At 49.9% G+C, this 23,754-nt stretch overlaps 9 protein-coding genes across 9 annotated transcripts; 4 read left to right on the top strand and 5 right to left on the bottom strand.

Moving 5' to 3' along the window:
- Window positions 1–187: 187 nt before the first annotated feature.
- On the top strand, window positions 188–829 carry FSUBG_5647 (cyclase dehydrase family; the record flags this gene model as incomplete). The annotated part of the gene is made up of 1 exon (XM_036683766.1): window positions 188–829. The coding sequence occupies one exon, from the start codon at window positions 188–190 to the stop codon at window positions 827–829; it is 642 nt and encodes a 213-aa protein (XP_036538873.1).
- A 752-nt stretch (window positions 830–1,581) lies between these two features.
- On the bottom strand, window positions 1,582–5,670 carry FSUBG_5646 (kinetoplast-associated KAP; the record flags this gene model as incomplete). Its single annotated transcript, XM_036683765.1, has 6 exons — window positions 1,582–1,597; window positions 1,651–2,147; window positions 2,200–4,222; window positions 4,802–5,112; window positions 5,185–5,259; window positions 5,656–5,670. The coding sequence occupies 6 exons, from the start codon at window positions 5,668–5,670 to the stop codon at window positions 1,582–1,584; spliced, it is 2,937 nt and encodes a 978-aa protein (XP_036538872.1).
- Window positions 5,671–9,121: 3,451 nt separating this feature from the next.
- FSUBG_5645 (kinetoplast-associated KAP) lies at window positions 9,122–10,201 on the bottom strand (the record flags this gene model as incomplete). Its single annotated transcript, XM_036683764.1, has 3 exons — window positions 9,122–9,511; window positions 9,564–9,770; window positions 9,824–10,201. 3 exons carry the CDS (start codon window positions 10,199–10,201, stop codon window positions 9,122–9,124), a joined length of 975 nt encoding a protein of 324 aa, XP_036538871.1.
- A 418-nt stretch (window positions 10,202–10,619) lies between these two features.
- FSUBG_5644 (actin filament-binding protein) lies at window positions 10,620–12,014 on the top strand (the record flags this gene model as incomplete). Its single annotated transcript, XM_036683763.1, has 2 exons — window positions 10,620–10,971; window positions 11,179–12,014. The coding sequence occupies 2 exons, from the start codon at window positions 10,620–10,622 to the stop codon at window positions 12,012–12,014; spliced, it is 1,188 nt and encodes a 395-aa protein (XP_036538870.1).
- Window positions 12,015–12,097: 83 nt separating this feature from the next.
- Window positions 12,098–13,219, bottom strand: FSUBG_5643 (tyrosine serine phosphatase; the record flags this gene model as incomplete). The annotated part of the gene is made up of 6 exons (XM_036683762.1): window positions 12,098–12,381; window positions 12,432–12,640; window positions 12,688–12,870; window positions 12,922–12,997; window positions 13,050–13,090; window positions 13,140–13,219. 6 exons carry the CDS (start codon window positions 13,217–13,219, stop codon window positions 12,098–12,100), a joined length of 873 nt encoding a protein of 290 aa, XP_036538869.1.
- Window positions 13,220–14,911: 1,692 nt separating this feature from the next.
- Window positions 14,912–17,251, top strand: FSUBG_5642 (uncharacterized protein; the record flags this gene model as incomplete). The annotated part of the gene is made up of 3 exons (XM_036683761.1): window positions 14,912–14,972; window positions 15,046–16,521; window positions 16,575–17,251. The coding sequence occupies 3 exons, from the start codon at window positions 14,912–14,914 to the stop codon at window positions 17,249–17,251; spliced, it is 2,214 nt and encodes a 737-aa protein (XP_036538868.1).
- A 637-nt stretch (window positions 17,252–17,888) lies between these two features.
- On the bottom strand, window positions 17,889–18,850 carry FSUBG_5641 (sfk1; the record flags this gene model as incomplete). Its single annotated transcript, XM_036683760.1, has 3 exons — window positions 17,889–18,262; window positions 18,322–18,769; window positions 18,821–18,850. The coding sequence occupies 3 exons, from the start codon at window positions 18,848–18,850 to the stop codon at window positions 17,889–17,891; spliced, it is 852 nt and encodes a 283-aa protein (XP_036538867.1).
- A 1,078-nt stretch (window positions 18,851–19,928) lies between these two features.
- Window positions 19,929–21,274, bottom strand: FSUBG_5640 (uncharacterized protein; the record flags this gene model as incomplete). The annotated part of the gene is made up of 4 exons (XM_036683759.1): window positions 19,929–19,939; window positions 19,995–20,523; window positions 20,578–20,694; window positions 20,747–21,274. The coding sequence occupies 4 exons, from the start codon at window positions 21,272–21,274 to the stop codon at window positions 19,929–19,931; spliced, it is 1,185 nt and encodes a 394-aa protein (XP_036538866.1).
- Window positions 21,275–22,363: 1,089 nt separating this feature from the next.
- On the top strand, window positions 22,364–23,655 carry FSUBG_5639 (CMGC CDK CDK7 kinase; the record flags this gene model as incomplete). The annotated part of the gene is made up of 2 exons (XM_036683757.1): window positions 22,364–22,586; window positions 22,637–23,655. 2 exons carry the CDS (start codon window positions 22,364–22,366, stop codon window positions 23,653–23,655), a joined length of 1,242 nt encoding a protein of 413 aa, XP_036538865.1.
- Between the last annotated feature and the right edge of the window lie 99 nt (window positions 23,656–23,754).

Raw genomic sequence — 23,754 nt, 5'->3', positions numbered from 1 at the left:
GGGCGGTTGGAAAGCCTCCAACTTATTCTCGACTCAGTTTAGCAGAGCCTCAACACCATCATAGATTTTCCGTCACGGCTATTTAATCCTTCTGTGTAGTCGTTCATTCTTTACCTCTAGACCATGAAATTCTCAGGACGGTGACACTAGATCAATATAACCCCGATAAACCTCTTAATACCCTCCAATGGCTCTCCGCTTTCTCTCTCCCAGAGCCGTTGTCGCCCGCTCATCGGCTTCTATATCGAGCATCGCCAACTTCACTCGTGCTTCAACACCCCTGCACCGCTCATTCATTACTCTTCCATCCTCCGAACCTCAAAGATTAACCGCCAACCGCACTCTACCATACTTCCATGAACCTCTTTACGATCTCATAGCCGACGTGGATTCTTACTCATCGTTCGTCCCTTATTGCTCTCGCTCTCGAGTAACTCGCTGGTCTGACCCCGACCCCGATACCGGGCGACGCTACCCCACACTCGCTGATCTACATGTCGGATGGGGAGGCTTCGACGAGGTCTTTACAAGTCGGTTGCGCTGTGTGCCTGGCCAATCTGTCGAAGCCATCAGTGGGGAGACTGCTCCTGGGGGTACAGGACCTGACGCATCGGCTGTCTTCCGAAGCCTTGTGACACGCTGGTCTGTGAGACCAGTTTCTGGTCCACCTTCACCACGCACTGAGGTCAATCTATCTATCGACTTTCAGTTTACAAACCCACTCTATGGTGCTGTAAGTGCTGCTGTGTCAGATAAGGTCGCCAGCATGATGATAGAAGCCTTTGAGAAGAAGGCCTTTGAGAAGTTAGGACCTCAACGGAAACTCTAATGTTGCCTACATAGAGTAGTATTTGAGATTATACTCTCATCCCCCCCTCATATACCTTGAAGGAAACTAGAAATAGTCTAGACCAGATGACTTGCATAGACTCAGGTGGGCATATCACGATTCACTTAAACATGCACGACATATTAAAAGGGCCCATACCCAGCTCACTCACGTCAATCAAAGATAAGCTTAACTTAAAACAAATCATTCTTCTTCCTACTCCATTCATTCTACGTGACGCGTGTCTAGGACGGCCGTGTCTATCAAACGTGCTCGTCCGCCATATCCAAATCAAAACCAAGACCAGACCAAACCAAACCAAACCAAACAGACAGGGAAAAAAAAATAATAAAAAAAATAGAGCGTCATCTTTGCGCCAATACCTGGACTTAATCATCTTCTGGCCCAAATAGAGCCAAGATGACCAATACAAGTCTTCAACATTGGATCGTGTTCCCATTCCCTCCATATTGTCGTTTCAACCATATCATCATACTCCGATCCACATGCATATAGGACAATTCGTGACGCCTCTGCGATATGAATACGCTAACCATGAGTTGGGAAATGATCAAAATTCCGCTGCCTCGTTTTTCCATCTCAAACAATAGTAGAAAATCCCAAAAGAAACTGCCAAGGAGATGTTTTGAAATCAGGCCGGCAACCGATGCCGGCGAGGTATCTGCGAATAGACAAGCAAAACTGTAAAATCAAATCAATCTCAAACGATCATTTCCTCATCAGTATGACATTCATTTCTTGCTAGGCCTGGACAATCGTCAGCTTGTTGTTTCAGTAGTGAGGGGAACTCAATAACTCACTTCTTCTTTTGAGGTTTGCCAAACAAGAAGCCTGCCATTCCTGAGTGATCCTTGGATGCTTTCTTGTGCTTGCTGGACTTGCCAGGATTAGGGCCGACTGTGACAACGTTGGGCGGCATTGGCATATCAGGTCGAATCCCTCCTCCGACAGGCCATCCCGCGGGCGGTCGAACACCTCCAGGGGGGATACCGCCAGGGGGCATCATAGGAGGTCGCATACCTGGGCCCATGGGACGGGGCGGAACAGGAATAGGACCACCGTGCTTGTGTCCATGCATACCCGGCGCGCCAGGCATCTTGGGGTGTCCCAATGGAGGCATCTTGTCCATTGGCCACATCGTCATGGTGATAGCCCAATCAGGCTGGACCACCTTCTCCCAAACGGATGGCAGGATGATCTCGCCGTCGGGGCCGATAAGATCATAGTGTCCTTCCATTACATGAGGACCCAAAACATCAACTTGCATGAAAGCTTGCTTGATGAGATCTTCCATACCCTGCAATATCGTTAGCCATTGCTCGTCGCCCGTCATAATCCGAAGTACATACCTGCCAAGTAGCACACAAGTGGAAGGGGAAGCTGAACTTTCGACCAACTGCATCCTTGAATCGGATTGGGGCCTGCTCAGCCTTCTTCTTAGACTCCTCGAGCTTGACCTTTGTCTCCTCTTCAATTTTCTTCTTAAGTTCTGCGGCGGTTTTCTTAGCGGCTTCCTCAGCTGCGGCAGCATCTGCTGCCTTCTTATTTTCCTCCTCGATTTTCTTGAGGGTCTCAGCCTCTGCCTTCGCGCGGGTTTCTTCTTCGAGCTTCTTGAGCTTCTCGGCTTCCTCGGCCGCTTTCTTTGCGGCGGCTTCCTTAGCCTCTTGCTCAAGTCTCATGAGGCGCTCGGCTTCCTCCTGAGCCTTCTTCGCGGCTGCGGCCTTTGCCTCAGCCTCCTCTTGTAGTGCTTTCTCAAAGCGAACCCGAGCAAGCTCCTCAGCACGCTTTCGCTCTTCCTCCTCCTTCAGCCTCTTGTCCTCAGCAGCCCTTAATTCAGCCTCAAATTTCATTCGAGCTTCTCTTTCGGCCCTGACCCTCTCTTCAGCTTCTCTCTTACCACGCTCCTCCGCTGCCCTCAATTCAGCCTCGAGCTTCAGACGAGCCTCTTCTTCGGCCTTGGCCTTGGCTTCGGCCTCTGCTTTGCGCTGTTCGGCGGCTGCCTTCATCTCGGCCTCATACTTCTCTCGGGCCTCCCTTTCTGCCTGTGCGCGCGCTGCAGCCTCAGCCTGTCGTTGTGCTTCAGCTGCTTTCGCTGCAGCCTCGAACTTCTTTCTGGCTTCTTCTTCAGCTTGAATGCGAGCCTCTGCCTCTGCCTTTCTTCGGTCTTCAGCAGCTTTCATCTCGGCTTCGAATCTGAGACGAGCCTTCTCCTCGGCTTCTGCCATAGCACGAGCATGCTCCTGAGCGCGTTTCTCTTCAGCCTTTCGTTCGGCTTCCATTCTCTCCCGGGCAGCCTTTTCTGCCTCAACCCTGGCCCTTTCGATTTCTTTCTTAGCTTCCTCTTGGGCGATTCTCATGTCCTCCATTCTTCGGGTGAAGGCTTCCTCAGCTTCTCTTCGGATTTGCGCCTCAGCTTCCTTTTGCTTTTCGGCAGCCTTGACCTTCTCCTCCATAGCTTTGAACGCAGCAATCTCAGCTTCCAGCCGAATCTTCTCCGGGTCTTCTTTTGGAGGAGCGGGTGTGGCTGGCTTGGCAGGAGCCTCAGTAGGCGGGGGAGGAGGTGGTGTAGTGAGTTGCCCAGGTGGTATTCCAGCCATGTGGGGTGGCCCGTAGAGGGGATGAGGCTGTACGGCGCCATAGTAACCACTTGGAGGTTGTTGGTAAGGCATCAGATCATACATGCCTCTACCTTCGCCTCCATAGCCAGCCCCGTAAGGGCTGGCAGGGTCGCCATAGCCAAATGGCACCATCTGGCTGTTTCCAGGGTATCCCATATAGGGTCCCATTTGGTTTTGATATCCTGGTTGCTGGCCTCTGCCATACATTTGACTGGGGCCAGGGCGCCCGCCTGGCTGGGGATGCCCATATGCGCCACGGCCATAGGCGCCATACCCACGAGGATCTTCCAGATTGGCGGTGGGTGGCGCTGCACGATCGCGCCGCGGTCGACGATAAGACTGTCTGGGCTCCTCTTCAGGTTGATAAAGATCCTGGGGAGGACCTTGTTGACGGGGTTGCAATTGATGGAGTGGCGGTTGGCGACCAGGTAATTGCTGGTGATGAGCAAGCTGCTGATGGTGTGGTGGATATTGAGGTTGAGGCGGAAGCTGGTGAGGAGGGAGCTGATGCTGACGCTGAGAGAGGTGACGACGATAATGTTGATCGTGATCGCTAGTTGAGGCAGAGTCAGACGGGCCAAGAACGTCGTCGTCGTCGTATTCTTCGTCGTCGTAAAGGTCCTCTTCAGAGTCGGTGTAGTCCTGGCTGGTCTCCTGCGAAGAATCGTCGCTGTAAGATGCTGTCCCAGAGGCGGACGTCTCAGTAGGACGGGTGCCGGAGGTAGGGGCTCTGGAAGAAGGGCGTTGTTTGAGCCTGGTAAGATGAGAGTGTGAGCTGTATGGTCCAGAGAGTGATGCGCAACAGATGAAGCGCAAGTGTAGGAGAGACAAGTAAACAAAGCTAGAGGGGGGCGCAGTTGAGACAACTAGTAAGGTGGATATGAGAGAGACAAGAAGGGGGAGGGAGGGGAGGAACGCAAGCGCTGAAAGATATGGGTAGGATGGTAATGGAGGGAGGGGACTCACATAGCAAATACTTGGTGGGATGCCCTCTACCCACGACAATCCACAGGAGAAAGCCGGAGTAAAGGCGCTGAACGTAGGTTGGAAAGGAAGAAGATAGGCAACAAGCACAAGTAATGCTCAGCTGACAGGGTAGAAACAATGCCTAGCAACCCCCAAAGTAACAGAGCCAACGATGGGGGAACGGAGGACGAGGTCGCCGCAGTAGAAGGGGAAAAAACACAACGGCAAGTGTTTTGGTACGAGGGTCGTGGCGAGGAAGAATTGGACTTGCGCGACAGGCGTAGAGTGAGGGGTCGTAAAATTAAGTGAGTACGCCACCAAAAGATGACGAGGGCGTGACAGCGGAAGGGAAAGGTCGGCTGGTCACGAAAGCAGTGAGACGGGGGAAATGCCTGCTTGTGAAGCTGGTGCGGAGTCGCAGAACAAGAAATGAACGATGGTGCCTTGTGGTTGCTGACCGAGGAGGGTACCAAAGTTGTATCTAGCAGAGTGCTTGCTTGCTGTACGGCGCACGTTAAGATCAGGCGCAAAAGAGTGTGGGCGGGGTGGATTCAGGCGGCGGCTGCGAGGATGGAAAAGCGGCAGAAATCGATCGGCGGTGAGGGGTTCCAGATCGTTTGCTGATGGATCACCGGTCGCAATTCCGACCAATACAGTTGGCAGCGGCGTTGATAATGTCTGCAGAGGTCGAATTGAAGTTTTGCGCGCAGAGAATCAAGTCTTGTTTAACCAAAAGACGAATTGACAAACAACCGCTCCAGAGTGAATCAACTGAAACGACCAACGACCGTTGTATCGCAACGGTGAAAGCTTGTCGAACCAGAGCTGTGGGTGTGCGTGTAAGTAAAGTATACTTTAAAATTCGGGTGTGTCCGTACGGTCTAAGTTTTTGAAGAACCAACTTCGTGGTCACAGGATGCTAGTCGGAGCTTCGTGTGTCGGAGGAAATCAACGATGTCCAACTAAGAAGACGACAATCAGTTAGTAAAGTTAGGCACAAGGTGAGAAAATCATCTAGATAAAATCTTGAAGAGTGAGTATCCCTGTTGGTCAGGATCTTTCTCCCTTGCATGAGGACTGAGCAACATAGTGGCGCGGAAAAGTTTCCTGCAAACCCAGTCCCTCAACTCGAAGGGTTGATCTGAACAAGACAACGGGTTGGATCTTGGCTTGAGCTTAGAAGAATAGCGTCGATTGAGCACCAACACAATGCTCGATTACCAAAGTTTCCTGCATCGTAAAGCCATGCCATGTGCTCGCTGTGCTGCGCTGCGCTGGGAAGACTTGCTGGGCACCAAAGCATCCATGGTTCTTGTCAGCCGCCCTGAACTGGGGCACCCTGGTTCGTCGCCCTGTCGATGGAGTCGGTGGGGACCCTGTTTAAAGCATCCATGCTGCTAGCGCTCGTTGGGCTGGAGTTGGCGGGATGTTTAGGTGGTCCATCGATCTGAGTGGCCGAGCTTGAAGCCGTTGGAGTAATACTTGGCTCTCCTGGGCTCCCCAAACTCCCGGTTTATCCCAGGCGTCCGCTGTCATTTCCAGTCTGTCAAATGGCTCTCCCCTGTGCCCGTCTACGTTTTGGGTCTTCGTAGGCTGGTCACTGGTGGTAGGGCGTCAAGGTCTGTGAAAGCATTTGCCCAACCCTATGTGGGGGCCAAAAGAGCGAGCCTCGAAGCCTAGTGGTCCTGTTGGTCATGGAAAAGGACCTAGAGCTGTGGCAGGGAAGGGAGAGTGGCAGTGGCAGTGGTGATGTTACAGCAAGGACAAAGTATTGTAGCATCGCCGTAGGAAGGGCAGACCGCAACGACGGGAGGTACGAGAAGAGTGCCTGAGAGGTACTGCGGCGGACTATGTGCGGCGGTATTTCTTTGGTTCGCAAAGCAGAGTGGGCATGGCCATGAATGAATGAACGAACGAGTGAATGTCATGCAGTCATTGACCTGCTTCCCGTTGATGCTAGCTAGAAGCTACCGCCGGAGCATATTTGCTTGCTCAGCTGTTTTGACATGACCAGTGATGATCACATGGACCATCTTTTCTGGAGTTGAGCCCACCCCCAGAGATACATCCGAGACAAGAAAGGTGTTTATGCGGAGAAGAGACAAAGAGAAAGAAGAAGAAGAAGATGATGCTAGAGAGGGAATAGTAGACATTATTGAAGTCAATACATACCTTGTGACAGTGTAGTTTGATGTTTGTTTGAAGATCTTGATGAGACACGTTTGATAGATAGACCAACAAGAAGACAAGACTAAACCAAAAATTCTATCAACAAAAGCGTTGTTGTTGGATGGATTGTTTTTGTGTGAATCGGTAGTGGACGGTAACCAGCTTGTTTAGCGGGGATGGAGATGGAGATGGAGATGGAGATGGAGGGGGTGGTGGGGTGAGATTAATGTGCTGTAGTTAGTAGCCCGAAGCGTGCAAGTGGGAAGTGTAAGTGCAAGTCAAACAGTGACTTTCTGTTTAGAATCAAGATTCAGTTTCATTCGGTTAGATAGGGCATGGATCCATGGGATGGATGGAATGAAAGACTTCTTTCAGTGAAAGAGGTTTCGAGTTGCACGCACAACAAATAGAAAAAGAGAAAAGAAAAAAAACGAGGAAAATGACAGCAAAACAGAAAAAAAGGAGGCCTAGCTACGGCCAGACTCTCTCTGACTCTTGTTCTGACTCTTTCTCTTCAGCTGGGCTGAAAAAGAGTCCAGGGATGCCATGGCAGTGCTGCAGCCCAACGTTACGCAGCCTCCAGTCAAAGGTTGGATGCACAAATTTTTTAGTTGCTGGGGAGGCAGACACAGAATTCCAGTGAATCGAATCGCGGCTTGAATCGCTGACCGCCAAAATGATATCGTTGTCTTTTTTTAGCGCCGAGGTCAACCGTTTGCTGTCGAACCCAACACTACCAACTTCAATAGTGGACATCATCTCTGTTGTATACGGGATATAGATATCGCGTTTCAACCAGGAGATATACTGGGTTTCTGATATCATCATGAAACAGGTAATCGAGCACATCTCAAACAGAGGGTTCCTGTCCGACAAAGGCTGTGCAACGTCATTGTCCAATGATATATCATATTCGACCGTTTGCGAAACGTGAAATCGGAACGGACCGAGGCGCAGTGTCGCTATCCGAACTAAAAAATCACTGTATAATTGAAGGGGATCAATTCTTCAGTATCAGATAGATAGAAGAATAGGAGAGAAAAAAGTAGAAAGAAACCTCAGGCATTGGCAAACTACGAGGCCCTTATATCCCCAATTCACTGTCATTTTTGAGTTCTGTTTTCCCCTTCTTCTTTCAGTCAACGAGAACAAAGCAAACCTATCGCCTCGCAATGATCCTCTTCAACCGCTGCCCCCCATTCCGCGACTGGCTAAAAGGCACGATTTGCGCCCCATTTCCAGCGTTGAGGCCCGAAAGTAGGAACCCAAGGGCCAGCTCATCCATCGCGAGACACCCACAACAACTCCGTGATCTGCTACAATAAACAACAGGGTTTTCAACATGGCTGTGATCAAAACTGCTCAGATTTGCATCCAGTTCAAGAACCTTGAACGCTTTTGTAGAGATGTTGAATTGAGGCAGCTCATATTTACACGTACTCATCTCAACTTGATACCACCTAGCCAGGAATAGCAGACACCAAATATTAGCATTTCCACCTTCCCGCAGAGCCTCAGCCACCCAGGCATGGCCAAGTGGACAGTGGCGAAGACATTATAATGCATTTTCACCACCAAGTGGCTTCCATCTGACACCTTTTCGTAGTCCATCCCCTGTCACTATGAACCCCAGCGGTGGAAACAGCCAGGTGTAGAATGTCGCTGTATAAGCCCATCAAGGAGATATCAACGGTTTGAAGCAGTGCAAATACCGTATTACAAAGAATGAGTTAATAAGACCAGGTTACCACGAGACTCAGAGCCAGGGTGTAAGTTGAGTCAGTGATCAACCATCGTCCCGCTGGCGCCATGACGGCTCGCTTGCAAGTGATCCATAATCAAGGCCATCATCGACAATCCATGGGGAATAAACATCATGTTCCGCATTCAACGTGGAGAAAACCATTCTCTCTTAGTTTCGAGTTTCAATGCCGATGGTCTCCTGGTCACTGTGAGACCCGAAACATCGTGTATTCTAACCCCAAGACCAATATTGGTGGCACTCAACGATGCTCCCTGGGGTATTACAGAAGGAAACCGAAACTGATCCCTCTGTTGTATGTTGTAAATTTCTGCCTAAGCCAGCAGCAGTGGTATTGGGTACCTCCAGTTCTGTAATTCAACACTTCTCCCCTGTCAAACTTGATTATCACCACCCACCTCAGAGTCAGGTATACCCCACCGACCGGTCCCTGTATGGCGCCACGTGCAGATGCCCAGCAATGCCGAGTTGGGCATTGCTGCCTCCACTTCTAAGTTATCTGTCAAATCCTCAGAGGACCGTTTTTGTCCGTCTTATGCTCTGCCTCTTCCATTCCACATTTTCTGGTCCAGGGCCCGTCGGCCGTTGCAAGCGAACTAGTCAGGCACATCCACGCACCGGACTCCACGGGAAGAACTTCCTGTCAAGCATATGATGCGTGTCCTGACCACGCCTGTACTCGCTGTTCTGAGTCACAGCATCGTAATGCAGCAAGTCTGCCTTGTCATTGGGCGAGACTCTTGCTGTATGTATCGCTCACCGGACGACCTCTGCCGATGACTTGTCAAGCAACTCGCGAGCCGCAGCAATCTCTTCTGCATTGTATCCTTGCCACAGGGGTTCCTGAGCCCCATATCGACGAACGATCTCCGCTAGCTTCGCTGTGGCTGCCTGGTTTAATTTTGTAAGAGTCTGCTGGTCTGGTAGAGAGAACTCATCACTCTCTGTCTGCTTCTTGAGTTTGGCATATTCAGCCAGAATCTTATCAGTGACCTTCTTCAGGCCATAATAGCCCCGGAGATAGTCTTCGCAAAGCTCAATGCTTCGGCAAAATCGCTTGACCGAGCTTGCTAGGTACTTCTGAGGAGATCCATCACTTGTTTCGTGGGCTGCCATCAACGTCACCTCGCCTAGCCTTGCGTGCAACTATTCAGTAGTGTCAGTTTGGTTCATTCCCAAGAACAGAAAAGCAACGTACGTTCCACGCATTTGGTGCTAGCACGAGCACCTCTTCCATAGCGTAGATAGCTTGGGAGTACAGGCCTTGAGAAAGGTAGAGGTCCGATAGCTCAGACCAGGCCTCGGCATCTGTAGGGTTGAACTCGAGCAACCATACTAGGGCCGCGATTGCCTCCGTTGTCTTTCCCATGGATCGCAAAAGAGCCACTCGTCGCTTCGCAATATACTAATGTTTGTCAGTACAACATCTTGACAGCCACAAGGCGTGGTCATGCTCACAATGTTTGTTCCATCCTGCTGCAGAAGATCCACGTATTCCTTCAGCACTTCCTGAAGCTCGCTGTTGCTCGTCGCCTCCGCTTCCTTGATCAATCCCTTGAGTGCCATGACGCGTTCGTTATCATCGCCAAAACGCAATAACAGTCTCTCCAAGCACAGATGCGCCGAATCGTCGTCGCCTGTTCGAAGGCATGTGATGATGAGGTTTTCATAGATCGTCCAAAGCTCAGGCGTTTCGGCTGCCGAAAAGAGTGATACAAGAGGCGACGCCGAGAAGGCCTTGGGGTTGCCCTTCAAGATAATGGGAGCTTGTTGCGCAAGGTGGAGAGCTTCAGCAGGTGATAGCTGGCCTTGTGGCCTGGTGAGAGAGGGAACCATATTGTTGCAATGATTTTGTGACGGTCGCTTCGGTCTAAGTACGAAGGTTCGGCAGATAAAAGGTATTATGGTGGCAGATTCGGCGGGGAGGGGGATGGGGTTTATCGTCTACCTTACCTCACAATGATACTGGTCAATTGAACACAGGAGGCTTGATGCTACGTGCACCATCGATCACAGACCACATATGATTGGCCACTCTAGGGAAGCTCATGGAACACGGGTTATCTAATAGTCCGACATAGATCGTTCAGCTTTTCTAATTGGATAAAACAATGCCCCACACTGAAATATCAAAGACAAAATCCATCTCTCCACAGAAATTTTTCTTGAACCTCGAGCATCCTTCTTCCTCACTTCCGCAGTGTCAACTACTTGCGCCTGCGAGTGCATGCTTCAAGGACACCACGAGTCCAAGATGGCGTCTTCAGCGCCAAGTGGCGAGGCCATCGCGAGCCCGACACTCGAGTCGATTCCTGTCCAGGACATGGCCGCGTTGGACGTCAAGGATCCGGTCACAGAGGCCGTCACCGAAGCTGCCGTGCCCGAGACTGAGGCTGCTGAGGTGCCGCCTCATCGGTCGCATGACCCTAGCAATAACTTGAAGCGGAGTGATCCCTTCCAGTTCGGTAGTCGGTACTTGAACGAAGGGGATGATGTCTTTGAGTTCAATGCCTGGGACCACGTTGAGACTGACGATGCGTACAAGGAGTATGCTGAGGAGCAGTACGCGAAGCAGCGCCAACATCCTGTCTCGGACTTTGAAAAGAGTAAGTCACCCACCCAAACCAAAACTTTACACGGCGTGCCTTTCCCTACTGGTGTCCTGATGATACACAACCAATGCATAGTTCATCTGAATCTACTGAAGACAAACTATACCTTCTTATTCTTTCGCTCCCATCTGATTTACACCATATCCTCACATTTCTTCTCGCAATCTCAAACATCGAAGAGTTGCTAACATGACAACTCAGGAAAGTTCAGTCAGGACCCTGCTAGATGGTGGAATTTATTCTACAAGAACAATGCTGCCAACTTTTTCAAGAATCGCAAATGGCTCCAACAGGAATTCCCTGTCCTGGCCGAGGTAACCAAGGAAGACGCCGGTCCCAAGGTCATACTGGAGATTGGTGCTGGAGCCGGTAATACGGCCTTCCCTGTCTTGGCCGAGAATAAGAACCCACAACTGAAGATCCATGCCTGCGACTACTCAAAGACAGCCGTAGAGGTCATTCGCAAGAATGAAGCGTACAATCCTGAGTTTATCCAGGCTGACGTATGGGACGTCACCAGTGATGACTTGCCGCCTGGACTCGAGGAAGGCTCCGTAGATGTCGCCGTGTTGATTTTCATCTTCTCTGCTTTGTCGCCCGATCAATGGGCCAAGGCTGTTCACAACGTCCACCGAGTACTCAAGCCGGGAGGCCTGGTCTGCTTCCGAGACTATGGAAGAGGAGATCTGGCCCAGGTCCGGTTCCGCAAGGGTCGGTACCTGGACGAAAACTTTTACATCCGAGGCGACGGCACACGTGTTTATTTCTTTGACAGGGATCAGCTCGTCGATATTTGGACTGGCAAGATGGCCGGCGAGGATGCCAAGGCTACCCTAGAATCTGCCATTACCGACTCGACAGCTGAGGCCGAGACTGGCACAGAGGCTACTCAGAACTTGGACATAGAGGAGATCAAGACAGAGATACCCCTGTTCGAGGTGGAGAAGCTTGGTGTTGATCGACGATTGCTCGTCAACAGAGCCTCCAAGCTCAAGATGTATAGATGCTGGCTGCAAGGTCGCTTCAGAAAGAAATAGACTATAACATCTCAAGATGAACACATGAATCTGCCCGTGTATGTGTGATGCGATGAGGCTCCCTTAACAGTGGCGTTGGTAATCTAGTAAAGCAAAAGGACACGTATCTTTGCTCTGTCATCTGCACCAAAACCTATGCCGTCTAGGTAGGCATTCAGTCCACCATATTTGTCGTCGAGATGTTTTTGGATACCAACAATCATATCATCTGCAGTGTGAAGCCACTCGTCTGTCAATCCGATTTCCCGAATTTCAATGAGGCGCTGTTCACGTTCAGAAATGAGGGCCTCGTCACTAAGAGCATAGTCATACTCAATGGCCGAGATAGGAACATCAAGAATCATAAGCACAAGCGCGCAAATGAGACCTGTTCAGGAGTCAGTTGTATCACTATTTGAAACATAGGGGCTTTATTACCTGTACGGTCTTTGCCTTGAGTACAGTGAACGAGAGAAGGAAGAGCAGCCTGGTCAGTATAAAGTGATAGAGCCTCACGAATCTCCCCAGTGGATTGATCGAGCGTATCGAGACCCAAGCCTACAAGCCCACGAGGAATCATGACTTGCTGCCCAAGGATATTGATCGCTTTAGTGCGGTAGCCACAAACAAAAAGGAACACCACACGGCTAAAGAAGTCAGTGGCTAGTTTCGGCATGGAGTATATAGTGCTCACAAGAAGTCCCACCATGAGAGCTGACTTAGGAGGAACAGTTCGAAGGCGCGCCCTGTAACCTTGACTTGTCGATAGTCAAGTCCAGATATTTGGAGTGGTTCAGCAAGAGCTTTGTTGGATTGAACGAGAGCAGGTATACTGGACTGTTCCTTTCGTCTCTTTGCTTGGTTGAGGTGCTCGGTTCTTCGTGGTTGTCAGTATGTTTTTCTTCTCTGAGAAACATTTCGGTCTCACTTGGTTCTAAGATCTATGATCGTCTTGACACCTATGTCATCTCTGATGACCTGCCTGTCTGAGAGAGTGGCATCATCTAGAGTTGTCTCAGCAGTTGTTAGGTCTCATCCATATGTGATGTCTCGTACCTGGCCTGGCGGCGCGATAGAACAAACCTTCGCGAATTCGCCTGTTGACAATCAGCTAACTATGTCTTCTAGCACGACAAGTAGCGATACCTTTTGCCCAAAAAGTCATTGACCGTTTTGCCCACATCACGGAAGTTGAGAACGTTCTCGAGGCCAACAGGGGAAGTCATAATAGTTTGCCAAGAAACCTGCTGCGTTGGAATAGAGTTAGCACCTCTAATTCAGGGTCCTCAAGCCACCGGTAGGATTGCAGCTGGGCTGTGTACGATAGTTGCAGCGCATTGACGATGCACTAACGAGCGGAACGTGAAGAAACCCGGAGGGATCAATATCAAGTTGGTGTGCAACACAGACTCGAAACCAGGGTTTGTAGTATTACGAGAAATCGATCAATCGAGCCAAATGTGCCTCAAGAGATCGGAGGGTTCAAAGCGGACGCTAGAAGAGGGCTAAAACACACCAAAAAGGCGACGAGCAGCGTCGATCTCAATTTCGATACCGAAAACGCCGAGTGATCATTCCAGAGCCAGGACAAGACAAGATGCACCGTTGATTCTCAGGTGAAGATACAGGTTCCGTCCAAGGTTTCAGGTACAGACTCTGTTTCTCTTCTAGTACCTACTAAGCTTGCCAGAGGGAAAGATCTGTCTTTTGGCTGACCGTGACTCGACCTTGTGGCTCCGTGACTTGTTGTTCGCAACTCGATTTTGGCTTGATAGGCTGAGCAAAAGAGCCACCTAATTCCAATTGGGAGATATCTTCAATGGATGACGGGAAGCTAAAAAATTGCTAAGCTGATAGAGATACAGTGCGAATTGATAGCAGTGTGGTGTGGTGTGTTGTGGCAGTGTTACAGTCGCTACATAGTGGAGAGACAGGAGGAAGCTGAGAAAGCTGAAGATGGGCTATTCGCTATGAGATAACAGTAACAAGACAAGATAAGACAAGACAGGGAATGTCTGGAGAGAACTGTATTTGACGAACCTCCACTGTGTTCAGCTCCCAAGTGGACGGAGTTCCCATCCATAGTTACCGAAGAACCAACAATCAAAGCTGAATATCATAAGACAACCTGGATACTGTGCTCCTTCCGACGAACACTAGCCACTAGCGTCTGCACCTGAGATCATCGCCAAGGACCAAGTGACGTCACAACTAGCACTATCTGGGGTAGCGCATCACAGGTCCGGGAAGGGAAAGAGCTACGGCAACGACCCTGACGTATGCATCCCATGTGAAGGAGAGAGGTAAGGAAGGCAAAGCACCGCACCGTCCATCCGTCTTGTCTCGGGGCCAACGAAAGAACGACGCCATTCGAGTGAGGGCGCCACGAAGACGACGGGAGGGTCTCCTTTGATAGCATCATCATCATTGTCGTCTTAGTGAATAAATCTTGCTTTTACCCATATTTTACTCTATTCTTTCCCTTCTGTTTTGTTTCCTCACGATTGAGAGACAACACCAGATACTCGACTAATACCTACGCGAATCCTACCTCTCTCTACCTATACAGTGTCGTCACTCAGCATTTATCTCACTTGTTTCGATATTCCCTGCCAGGAAATAGCCCATTCGTCTCCACCATTGAAGCAATTCCACCTCAAGACGAGCACCCGGCATATCCATGTTCGACATAGAAACTGTCAATTAATATCAACTGTATACAACATTACAACCGCCAAGAGCCTTGGAAATCCATAAAAAAATCATCGTAACAAGGCCATTGGCCCTGTCGAGAGCTTATCACCAAGCCGAGTCTATCGCAACCAATCTACTCCCTCGCATCGTATTCCAGTGAAGTCTCACCCTTCGAGGCTCCAAGACGAAGGGCTGAGCCAGCACCTTCTGACGTCCCTCTTCCGATGCCCACCAGCACATCCCAGCAGCCAACCATGATCCAGTCACAGCCGGCAGCGGCCACAGGTATGTACCGGCGTCCCAGCGATATTCGTCATCCACCCACGTATGGCCCAGGTCTTTTCTGACATATACATAGTGGCCAATAATTCAGGTCGGCTCAAATACGCAGATCCTCGGGATCTTCCTAGCTATCCGTCTACTGGTCTTCGTCCTGACGGTGCTGCTGCAAGTGCTGCTGCTTCACTTGGGTGGTCTAACCAAAAACCCATCGAACTTTGGAAACCTGACAAAACCTCATCCGCATCCGCTGCCGCCGCTTTAGCCAAGGATTACAAGATGGCTCCAGCATGGGAACCAGCATCCAACTCTGCTGGCCACAAAGCTGCACTTCTAGCTGTTGGCTTTGCTAATGCTGCCTTGAACCAATCCCCAAGCCAGCGTAAGTCACACGAAGGATGGGGAAATTCTGCTGCCACTCAAGCATTCAACACGAATCGAGCCAATTCAATGCGACAGCCCGACCCAAGAGCATCTGATACTTCGCTGCAGGGACAAAAGTCTCTGGCCGCAGCCAAAGGTGCTATGTCAACAACCAGACGACGAGCTAAATCGACGCCATCAGCACCAGACTCCCATGCTCCATTATCCCCCAAGACTAACACCACTCGACCCGATGCGCTCAGCGGAGCTGCACTTGCTCACAAAGCAAGCCTCAGGGCCAAGCCGGTGACAGAAAACGCTGGGGCAGTGCCAGTGACTACCATGACTCGCAACATGTTTACGTCCAATCCGCCAGTCAAACCAGAGGTAGATGAACGACAAAACAATGAGCAACTCCACGCATCAGCGGTTGCGATGGCCCGAAAAATGTACTCACATCAACAAAAGATTATTGACGAAGCCAAGGAAACCCACGGGCAAGGCACCGATGCGCCACAGCCAAAACCATATGCTAATCTCCAAGACGCTGCATACAAACAAGCACAAGAACGACTGGCAAAGCTTGAACAAGAACATCAGAAAAATAGAGATTACCAATCTTACTATGGAAACGAATCGTCGCCTAAACGGCGGTTCACATTGACATCCAAGCTACGTCGTCGCTCTTCTAGCGACGGTGATCTTGATGATAGACAACAGTCCGAAAGAATACGACAGCAAATGTCACTCTTCTCCAACAAGCTTTCAGAGGTTGATCAGAAGAAGCGACAGGACGACCGCAACGCGCTTCTTGCTGCGGCACAACGCAACGTCAAGGCTCGACTGCAAGGTATGGATGAGAAGGTTTATCATGAAACTGGTCAGGTCAACCCAACTCTTATGAGTGAGTGGGAGCTCAAGGCTCATCAATTGGCTAGTGCTAGCCACGAGACCCGGAACGCAAACAAAGGCAAAATCGACATCGGTGGTGGCAGATTCATGGATCCTCACGAGATAGACGCCATCGCAGCTAAGAGAATGCAGCCCCTGTTGGATGACATCAACGAAAAGGCTGAAGTTGAGCGCGAGCGACTCGCTACACTCAAAATGGAAGAAGAAGCAAGAAAGGCTGAGCAGGAAAAGCAAAAGGCCCGCGAACGCGAAATTAAAGAGATCACAAAGAAACTCAAGGGTACGTCCATAGCAATATTCATTTGCGCTGTGCCAGACTAATTCATTTCATAGACCAAGAGAAGCAAGAGCACAAGGCCAAGAAGGCGGAGGAGAAGGCGGCACGAGCTGAAGAGCGACGCCAGGCCAAGGAAGAGAAGCAACGGACCAGGGGTAACACAGCTGTCTCAGGCGAAGACGCTATTGATGATGGTGCGAGCACAAGAAGCGAAGAGGCTGTATCACCACCTATTGTTGCGTCAAATGAACCTAGTGAGCCTAGTGTCCCAGCCGCGATCGATACAGAAGCTGGCACAACGGAAAGGGGCCGCAGAAAGCTCAGTGATGCTGCCTCACCAACTTCCAAGGTCAAGGGATGGATCAAGAACCGGTTTTCACGAGGCAAATCTCTTGGAGAGAAAGATCGTGAAAGCCAAGGTGATAAGAGAAGCAGCTTCATTGGCGGAGCCGCTCTCCGGGATACGGACGCAAACGAAAGTTCAACAAGTCTGGACAACCGCGCTACGAGCATGCGAGATGTCGCCCTTGCTGGTCGCAGCGCAAACGCTGAGTCAAGCGATCACGATCGGGATGTACCACATGATTCGCGCGGTATTAGCCCTGTGAGCAGTCTGAGTGAAGATGATGCAGTTCCGGCTATTGCTCCGCCCCCAGCAATTAAAGATCCTGCCGAAAGAAAGAGCCAAAGTCCTTCACGGGATTCGAGATTCAGAGAAATGATGGATAATTAAGCCAGTATTGTTCTAGGACAGGAGTTTGGAAGGGTTCATGGAGGGAGGTCAAATGATGGGATTGGTTTGGATAATACCTGGCGCAAGAATGGATTGTTGTGTATCTGGAAAGCGTCACTGGCTTTTCAACAGACGGATTATACCAACTGGGAAAGTTGAAAGGGTTGTCTCGCTAGTGGTATAAACTTAATGTTCGTTGTTTGAGCTATGACGCAGTACATGTACGGAACTCTCGGATGAAAATGACGACTAAAACATGTCCCCAAATATAATCACGAGACGAAGCGGGATATTGGTTGGCAATATACAGTGATGTATCTCATTAGGTGCGAAGGATGTCGGAAGACAGTAATGAACTATGATCTTATTATGTTGACATTGTTTACTTTGTTTTTAATTCATTACATCTGGCAATTCCCCTGCAGGTTCATCTATCAGATAGTTCATATAAAAGAAGCATGTTATAAGCCATGTAATACAAACCCGGAAACGAGCCAATTCTCGCTCGATCCAAACGCCACGCAAATAAACAAAAAAGAAAGGGGGAATCATTCGGCATTATTCTTTACAGCGTAAAGGTTCGTGTTGAGTGTTTGTTGTGCTGTGATGGGTCAAACATATGATTTTTGCGGCCTGCCTAGAAGTCTCTAGGAGGCACACGGTTACCGTTCTGCGCCATCTCGACATCGTGGTGACCGTTTGCAGGAGCATCCAAATTACTGCGCGACCCGTTACTGGGGCTCCTTGAATCCGAGAGGGCAGAGGGCATGTAGTTGGACTTTTGGTACCTTGCGTCAGGGCTCTTTGTGCGAACGGCAGGATAGAGGTCGATGACGAAGGAGACGGCGTAGAAAGTAAAGATGAAGGATATGGCCCATTCGAGGATCGCGGCGGCGTTTTTCTTCTTTGTGAGACTGCACACGCCAAAGGCGATGATGAGGGCGACCTCTACGAGGATGAAGGTGAGCTTCACCCAGAACGACATGCGAAGGATACGATGCTCGCGGTAGTCTAAAGGTTTGTTAGTGGGAGGTTTTATACAGCGGTTGAAGATAGATGTAGAGACTCACTGATTCCAAGGCGTTGGTACTCCCAGCAGATACAAACAGCCGAGAACAAATAGCCTCCAATAAAGAGCGCCAAGAACGTGTTGTGCAGTCTGCTATACTTGCCAGTCTTGAAGATAGAAAGACAGATAAGTCCCACCGTTCCAACGGTCGCAAAGGCGATAGAGAGGCCGCTGAGGACCTTCTCCATGAGGGTCGTGTTGGGCACAAGACGGCCCCGATGTCGCAGCCATCGCTCAGACAAGAACGCAGCATCGAGAAAGACGGAGGTCAAGACGCAGCCGACGATGAAGAGAGGCTGGAGACGGCCTGCGCCGACATTGGAGATGTAGGCGATGTCGGAGTGAATCGATTGAGTGGGATATCGACGACCGTGTTGATTGACTTGCCATTCGAGGAGAAGACCGAGAAGCATTCCGAGCCAGACAAGGCCTGAGATGACTGGAAACCACTGATCATGTTAGTTAGTATGTGCCTTATTTAAAGGTTATGGTAAACATACCCAGTATGAGAATATGCCTTTCACAGCCATTGTGTGGTTTTATGTGATGTGATGTGATGATGTTACTGTAAGCTTGGTGTTTCGTAAAACAGTTGATACAGGCGAGCAACTCTTCTCTTAAGAGTCGACCCAAATAAGGCAGTGACAGCAGCACCTGACCTTAGGAAGTCTACCTTAGGTAGGTGAAGCTTGGCAGGTACAAAGTAAATGAAATAGATGGAACAAATACGAAAAGAGAGGAAAGAAGTAATAAAAGAAACAAGGGGCAGGGTATTGATTATATTCCCGATGCAAGCTTGGGTTTGGGAATTATATTATGGGTCTGCGTTACGTATTGCAACTCCAGAGATTTTTCGATCTGGATAATTCCAAGCTTTTTAGTATCTCTCCCTCCTTCTCGGCCGGGAACTTAGACTAGATCACCACTAAATACTCCACGGCCGAAGATCTTTCGGGTCTTCGGACGTGTCCGTAGTTCCTAAAGTCCGGGATATTTTTTACGGCGGTGCTCATCACCCCATCACATCACATCAGCCTTGCTAAGCCTAAGTTACAGCGGAAAAGAGCCCAAGAATGGCTGTGGTAACCCTTTGCTGACTTGGCATTGACGCGGCGTTTACAGGGGGGTTACGCGGCAGTCGAGCATTGTTACAGTGGCGTAGAAGGAGAAAAAGCAGAAAATCACTAGGTAACTAAGGCGAATGGGGTAATTGGGTATTCTTCAGCTGTGAGCGTATCATAGAATGATAGAATGAATGGGGTTTATAATCGAATGACATCATCCCCTTTTGTTTACATTGATTACATCACAGCCTTCGCTTACAAAAGTTAGTTTGTCACTGCCCAAAACAAGCCTCAGCCGACGACGTCGTTCAGTGGAGACACTAAAGATTCCACTGTAAGCTATGTAAGATCCTTGCATGAATCATGAGCTGAAGCAGGGCCCTTACATTGTAACCTGGGCCCTTACTCGAGTATATCCAATCACTCTCGACGACCAACATTCACTTCAACTGGAGCACTCAACAACCAAAAACAGCTTCAATAGGCACGCACAAAATTCAGTTTTATTATTAATCATATCAACTCAACTCAACTCTTCATTCTTCTACTCAACACCTGCAGCATCGATATGGTCGTCCACAGTAGTCCCAGCACCATGTTACATAATTACAACAATATTCGTATCCCCGGCGGCGCTCGAGCTTGTTATGTCTCTCATAGTTACTAGACTCACTGTTAGTGATGGGCCTTGCCATAAGTCTAGGACCTGCATCGTTGGCACGAACCTCATCGTAATGATCGTGGGGATCCTTTTCTTCGTGCTTGTGCTCGTAGTGATGCTCATTCTCGTGCTTGTGCCCGTGCTTATGTCCGTGTTTGTGTCCGTGTTGGTGGAGATGGCCATGTCCGTGGCCGTGCTTGTGCCCATGCTTGTGTCCGTGGTGATGGTTGTGGTAGTGCTTGTGCACCTTCTTGTGCTTCTTCTCTCCATCACCCTCCGAGTCCCCCTTACCATCGGCCTTGTCTAGCGCGACTCCGTCCTCAAAGTTCTCGCCTGTGATCAGGGGAGTGTAGGGGAACTTCGAGAATGCCGCCTGGATACTACCCTTGGTGGTGCCATCGTTGGCTCCCTGCTTTGACATGATGATCTTGAGGCTCTTCTTGCACTCAATACGGCGGGCAATCTCATAGACCAAGGCCTATTCAAAGTCAGTATGTATGTCTTAGTTTCTCTCGCTAGAAGGGCAACTCACATAGTTGGAAACACGAAGACTGTTGATGGCAGTGAGGACAGGTCGTTCAACCTCCCCATCAAGAGTCTTGGTCTGGTGCCGTAGGAGCTTCAGGAGGCGGATCAGAGCATCGGCATACTAGAGCAGTGTTAGCACAGTAACCCCTGAAAAGTCTTTTCGCAGAGCTTACGTGAAGGAAGCAGCCAACGACAGGAGAGTCGTTTCCACAGGTGAGACACTTCTTAAGAGTGGTGCTGTCCACGTACTTGTCAAAGGCATCCAGCCCATACTCAAGGCTGTAGATCTTGTAAACAATTTTCTTTCGTCCAGTGTTAGTCATGTCAGAGTTTCGGGGTCCAAGAGAGCAACCCACATGCCAACACTTCTCCTCATTGCCACAGTCATAGGTCTGCACAGCATGAATGAGCTCCTCGACATCCTTGGTGGCATAGTGAAAGAGCTTGCAAGTCTTCTCCTCAGTGAGAAAAGGACAAGGCTTTTCGGGATGCTTGTGCTTGGTGACGTGGATATGCTCATGGGGATGAAGATGCTTGTGCTTATGATCGTGGTGCTTGTGATGGTGCTTGACCAGGTCGGGATCATGGTGATGGTGGTCCTTAGGCTCATGCTTCTTGATCTCGAAGGCGCCGTCTGGGAGAACAAGACCAACAACGACTGGTGCTGCGCAGAGCGCAACGAAAGGTAGAGACAGCTTCATGCTTGAAGTCTGCAACGGATTACAAAGAGCGGAAGTAGTGTTCAGGGGAATATAACGAAAGTGAAGAACGACACCAAGGAGGACAGAACTAGTCAAGACTCAGAGCAGTCTTAAATAACCATTGTATCTCTTGTTTACCGTCTCATGTCAGAGACCCTTTTGAGTTTCAAAAGAATCATCGACTGATGATTCCCAAGCCACGATGGTGAACTCTTTAGCCATCAGATGGACAGCCATACCGGCAACTGGTGAACAGTCAACTCTATGTTATATACGAGCACTTGCAGGCAAGATATCTCGTACCATCCTACGAATCTCAAAGCCTCATACTCATCATTTTCGGATATTATGAAGGGTTGCTTCAGAGATCTGGTTCTTGAAAGATGCCCCTCACGAGGCGCCCGTATACCCGTATTCGCGGACAGTCAAAGGGAGGTCAAAACCGCCGAAGCACAACACCGTTACTGTAGCGTCGTCGCACCCTTTTGACTTGAAGGCACCATGGTTTTCTCGTTTCCACAAGCGACGAGATCTTTGCTACAGCAGAAGGCACTGAATACGACCATTATGCTTTCAATGAGGCCATGAGGCAAGAATAATACCGCCGGTTGCTATGTGCATCACGCAAAGTCGATCTGCGTGGCTAAAAAACTGAACATTCGCGTTTCTTTCGTGTCAAAAACACGCAAGCTGATAATAGGTAAGGCAAGGAGAAGGAAGCGATGTTCTTGGATGGTCCAAGTTGAAAGATGGAGTATGTACTCCGTAGTTACTGTATCTAAGATCTGCACGGGTGTGGAGCCTATCGGTGTGATAAACTCCGATGCTCCGATCTCGAATTACCGATAACGATAAGCTCTTTAACAAGCTTCCTAACCTCCACGGACTACTCAGCTTATTTCAACTTCCATAAACTTCAACGCTCGAGTCAGACTCAACTGGTCATATCTACATTCAGTCACTCATTGCTAAGCATCTCGCTTCTAAAATCCTCGAGCACAAAACGAGGCCTCCCAACGCCATACAGCTGGCCTTTCCAGCTCCTCAATCACTATTAACAATCCTCTTTGTTGGCCATCAACATCAACCATGGCGCTCTCACCAGTCGTAACACACACCGTTGAAGCAACGCAGCCGCAAAGCTTCGGGCGCGCAATCTCTTCGCCTCTAAAGAATGTCACTTCGCAAACTTCTTCTTCCAATGGAACGCCAATGCCTCCTGTCACTTCTGCGCCTGCCCCGACGAGTATTCCCACGACTCTCGATCTTGCAGAGCAGATGAACGATGAGGAGAAGCGCAAATACGTCAAGGGTATGCTACAGCGTTGAACACCCCAAGCGTTGCTCTCTAACAATACCTAGGCAAGAAGCTCGGTGAGGGTACATACGCCGTTGTCTTCCTAGGCCACTTGCGCTCCAAGCCTACCACTCTCGTCGCCATCAAGAAGATCAAGGTCCAGAAAGAGTACGATGAGGGCATGGCCCCCGACGCCGTCCGCGAATTGAAGCACCTCCAGGAGCTCTCCCACCCAAACATCATCTCTCTCCTTTCCGTATTCTCCTCCAAAGATCAGAACCTCAACCTCGTCCTCGAGTATCTTCCCCGCGGCGATCTAGAAATGCTTATTCGCGATACCGAATCCGTGCGCTACGGTGCCGCTGATATCAAGACATGGATGGGCATGCTCACTCGTGCCGTCTGGTTCTGCCACGAAAATTTTGTTCTCCATCGTGATATCAAGCCAAACAACTTGTTGATCGCCGAGGACGGCGAAGTCAAGCTTGCTGATTTCGGTCTTGCGCGAAGCTTCGCTGATCCTCATCAACTCATGTCCTCGCGCGTCATCACTCGCTGGTACCGACCTCCTGAGCTGCTCTTCGACGCGAAGCACTACAGCGGTGCTGTTGATGTCTGGTCTGTTGGCACTGTGTTCGCTGAACTCATTATGCGTGCGCCCTATCTTCCTGGTAACACAGACCTTGACCAAGTTCGGCTTGTCTGTGAGCTTGTCGGCACGCCCACCGACGATAACTGGCCTGGCGTTACGAAACTCCCAGGCTATGCTGTTCCTGGGCAACACCCGGTCCGTGGTAAGGACTGGTATGAGATGCGCTTCGGTACTGTTGGTTCTGACGGTGTGGACCTGCTGATGAAGACACTTATTCTCGACCCCAAGAAGCGCATCACTGCCCGTGGCATGCTTGAGCATCCTTGGTGGCATTCTGAGCCTAAGCCTACCCGCAAGCAAGATTTGCCTCGAAAGGGTGGCGCAGGCGCCGATGACAAGATGGGCGCTGATCTAAAGCGAAGGCCAGGCGTAATTGACGATGACAGGGGTTCCAAAGTCGCACGCAAGCTTGATTTTGGCGGCATGAAATAGGCATGGAGAGGTGGGGCGTATAGAGAAGACTTTTAATGAAAACATGACATGTAATTCGGGTGTTCTTGGGCGTTGGGATACAAACAGAATAAGGAGAAG

This window comes from Fusarium subglutinans, assembly GCF_013396075.1.
Source record: "Fusarium subglutinans strain NRRL 66333 chromosome Unknown NRRL66333_c0000056, whole genome shotgun sequence".
NCBI lineage: Eukaryota > Fungi > Ascomycota > Sordariomycetes > Hypocreales > Nectriaceae > Fusarium > Fusarium subglutinans.
Note: the sequence above shows the minus strand (reverse complement) of the source record. Positions and strands in the feature narration are given on the sequence as shown.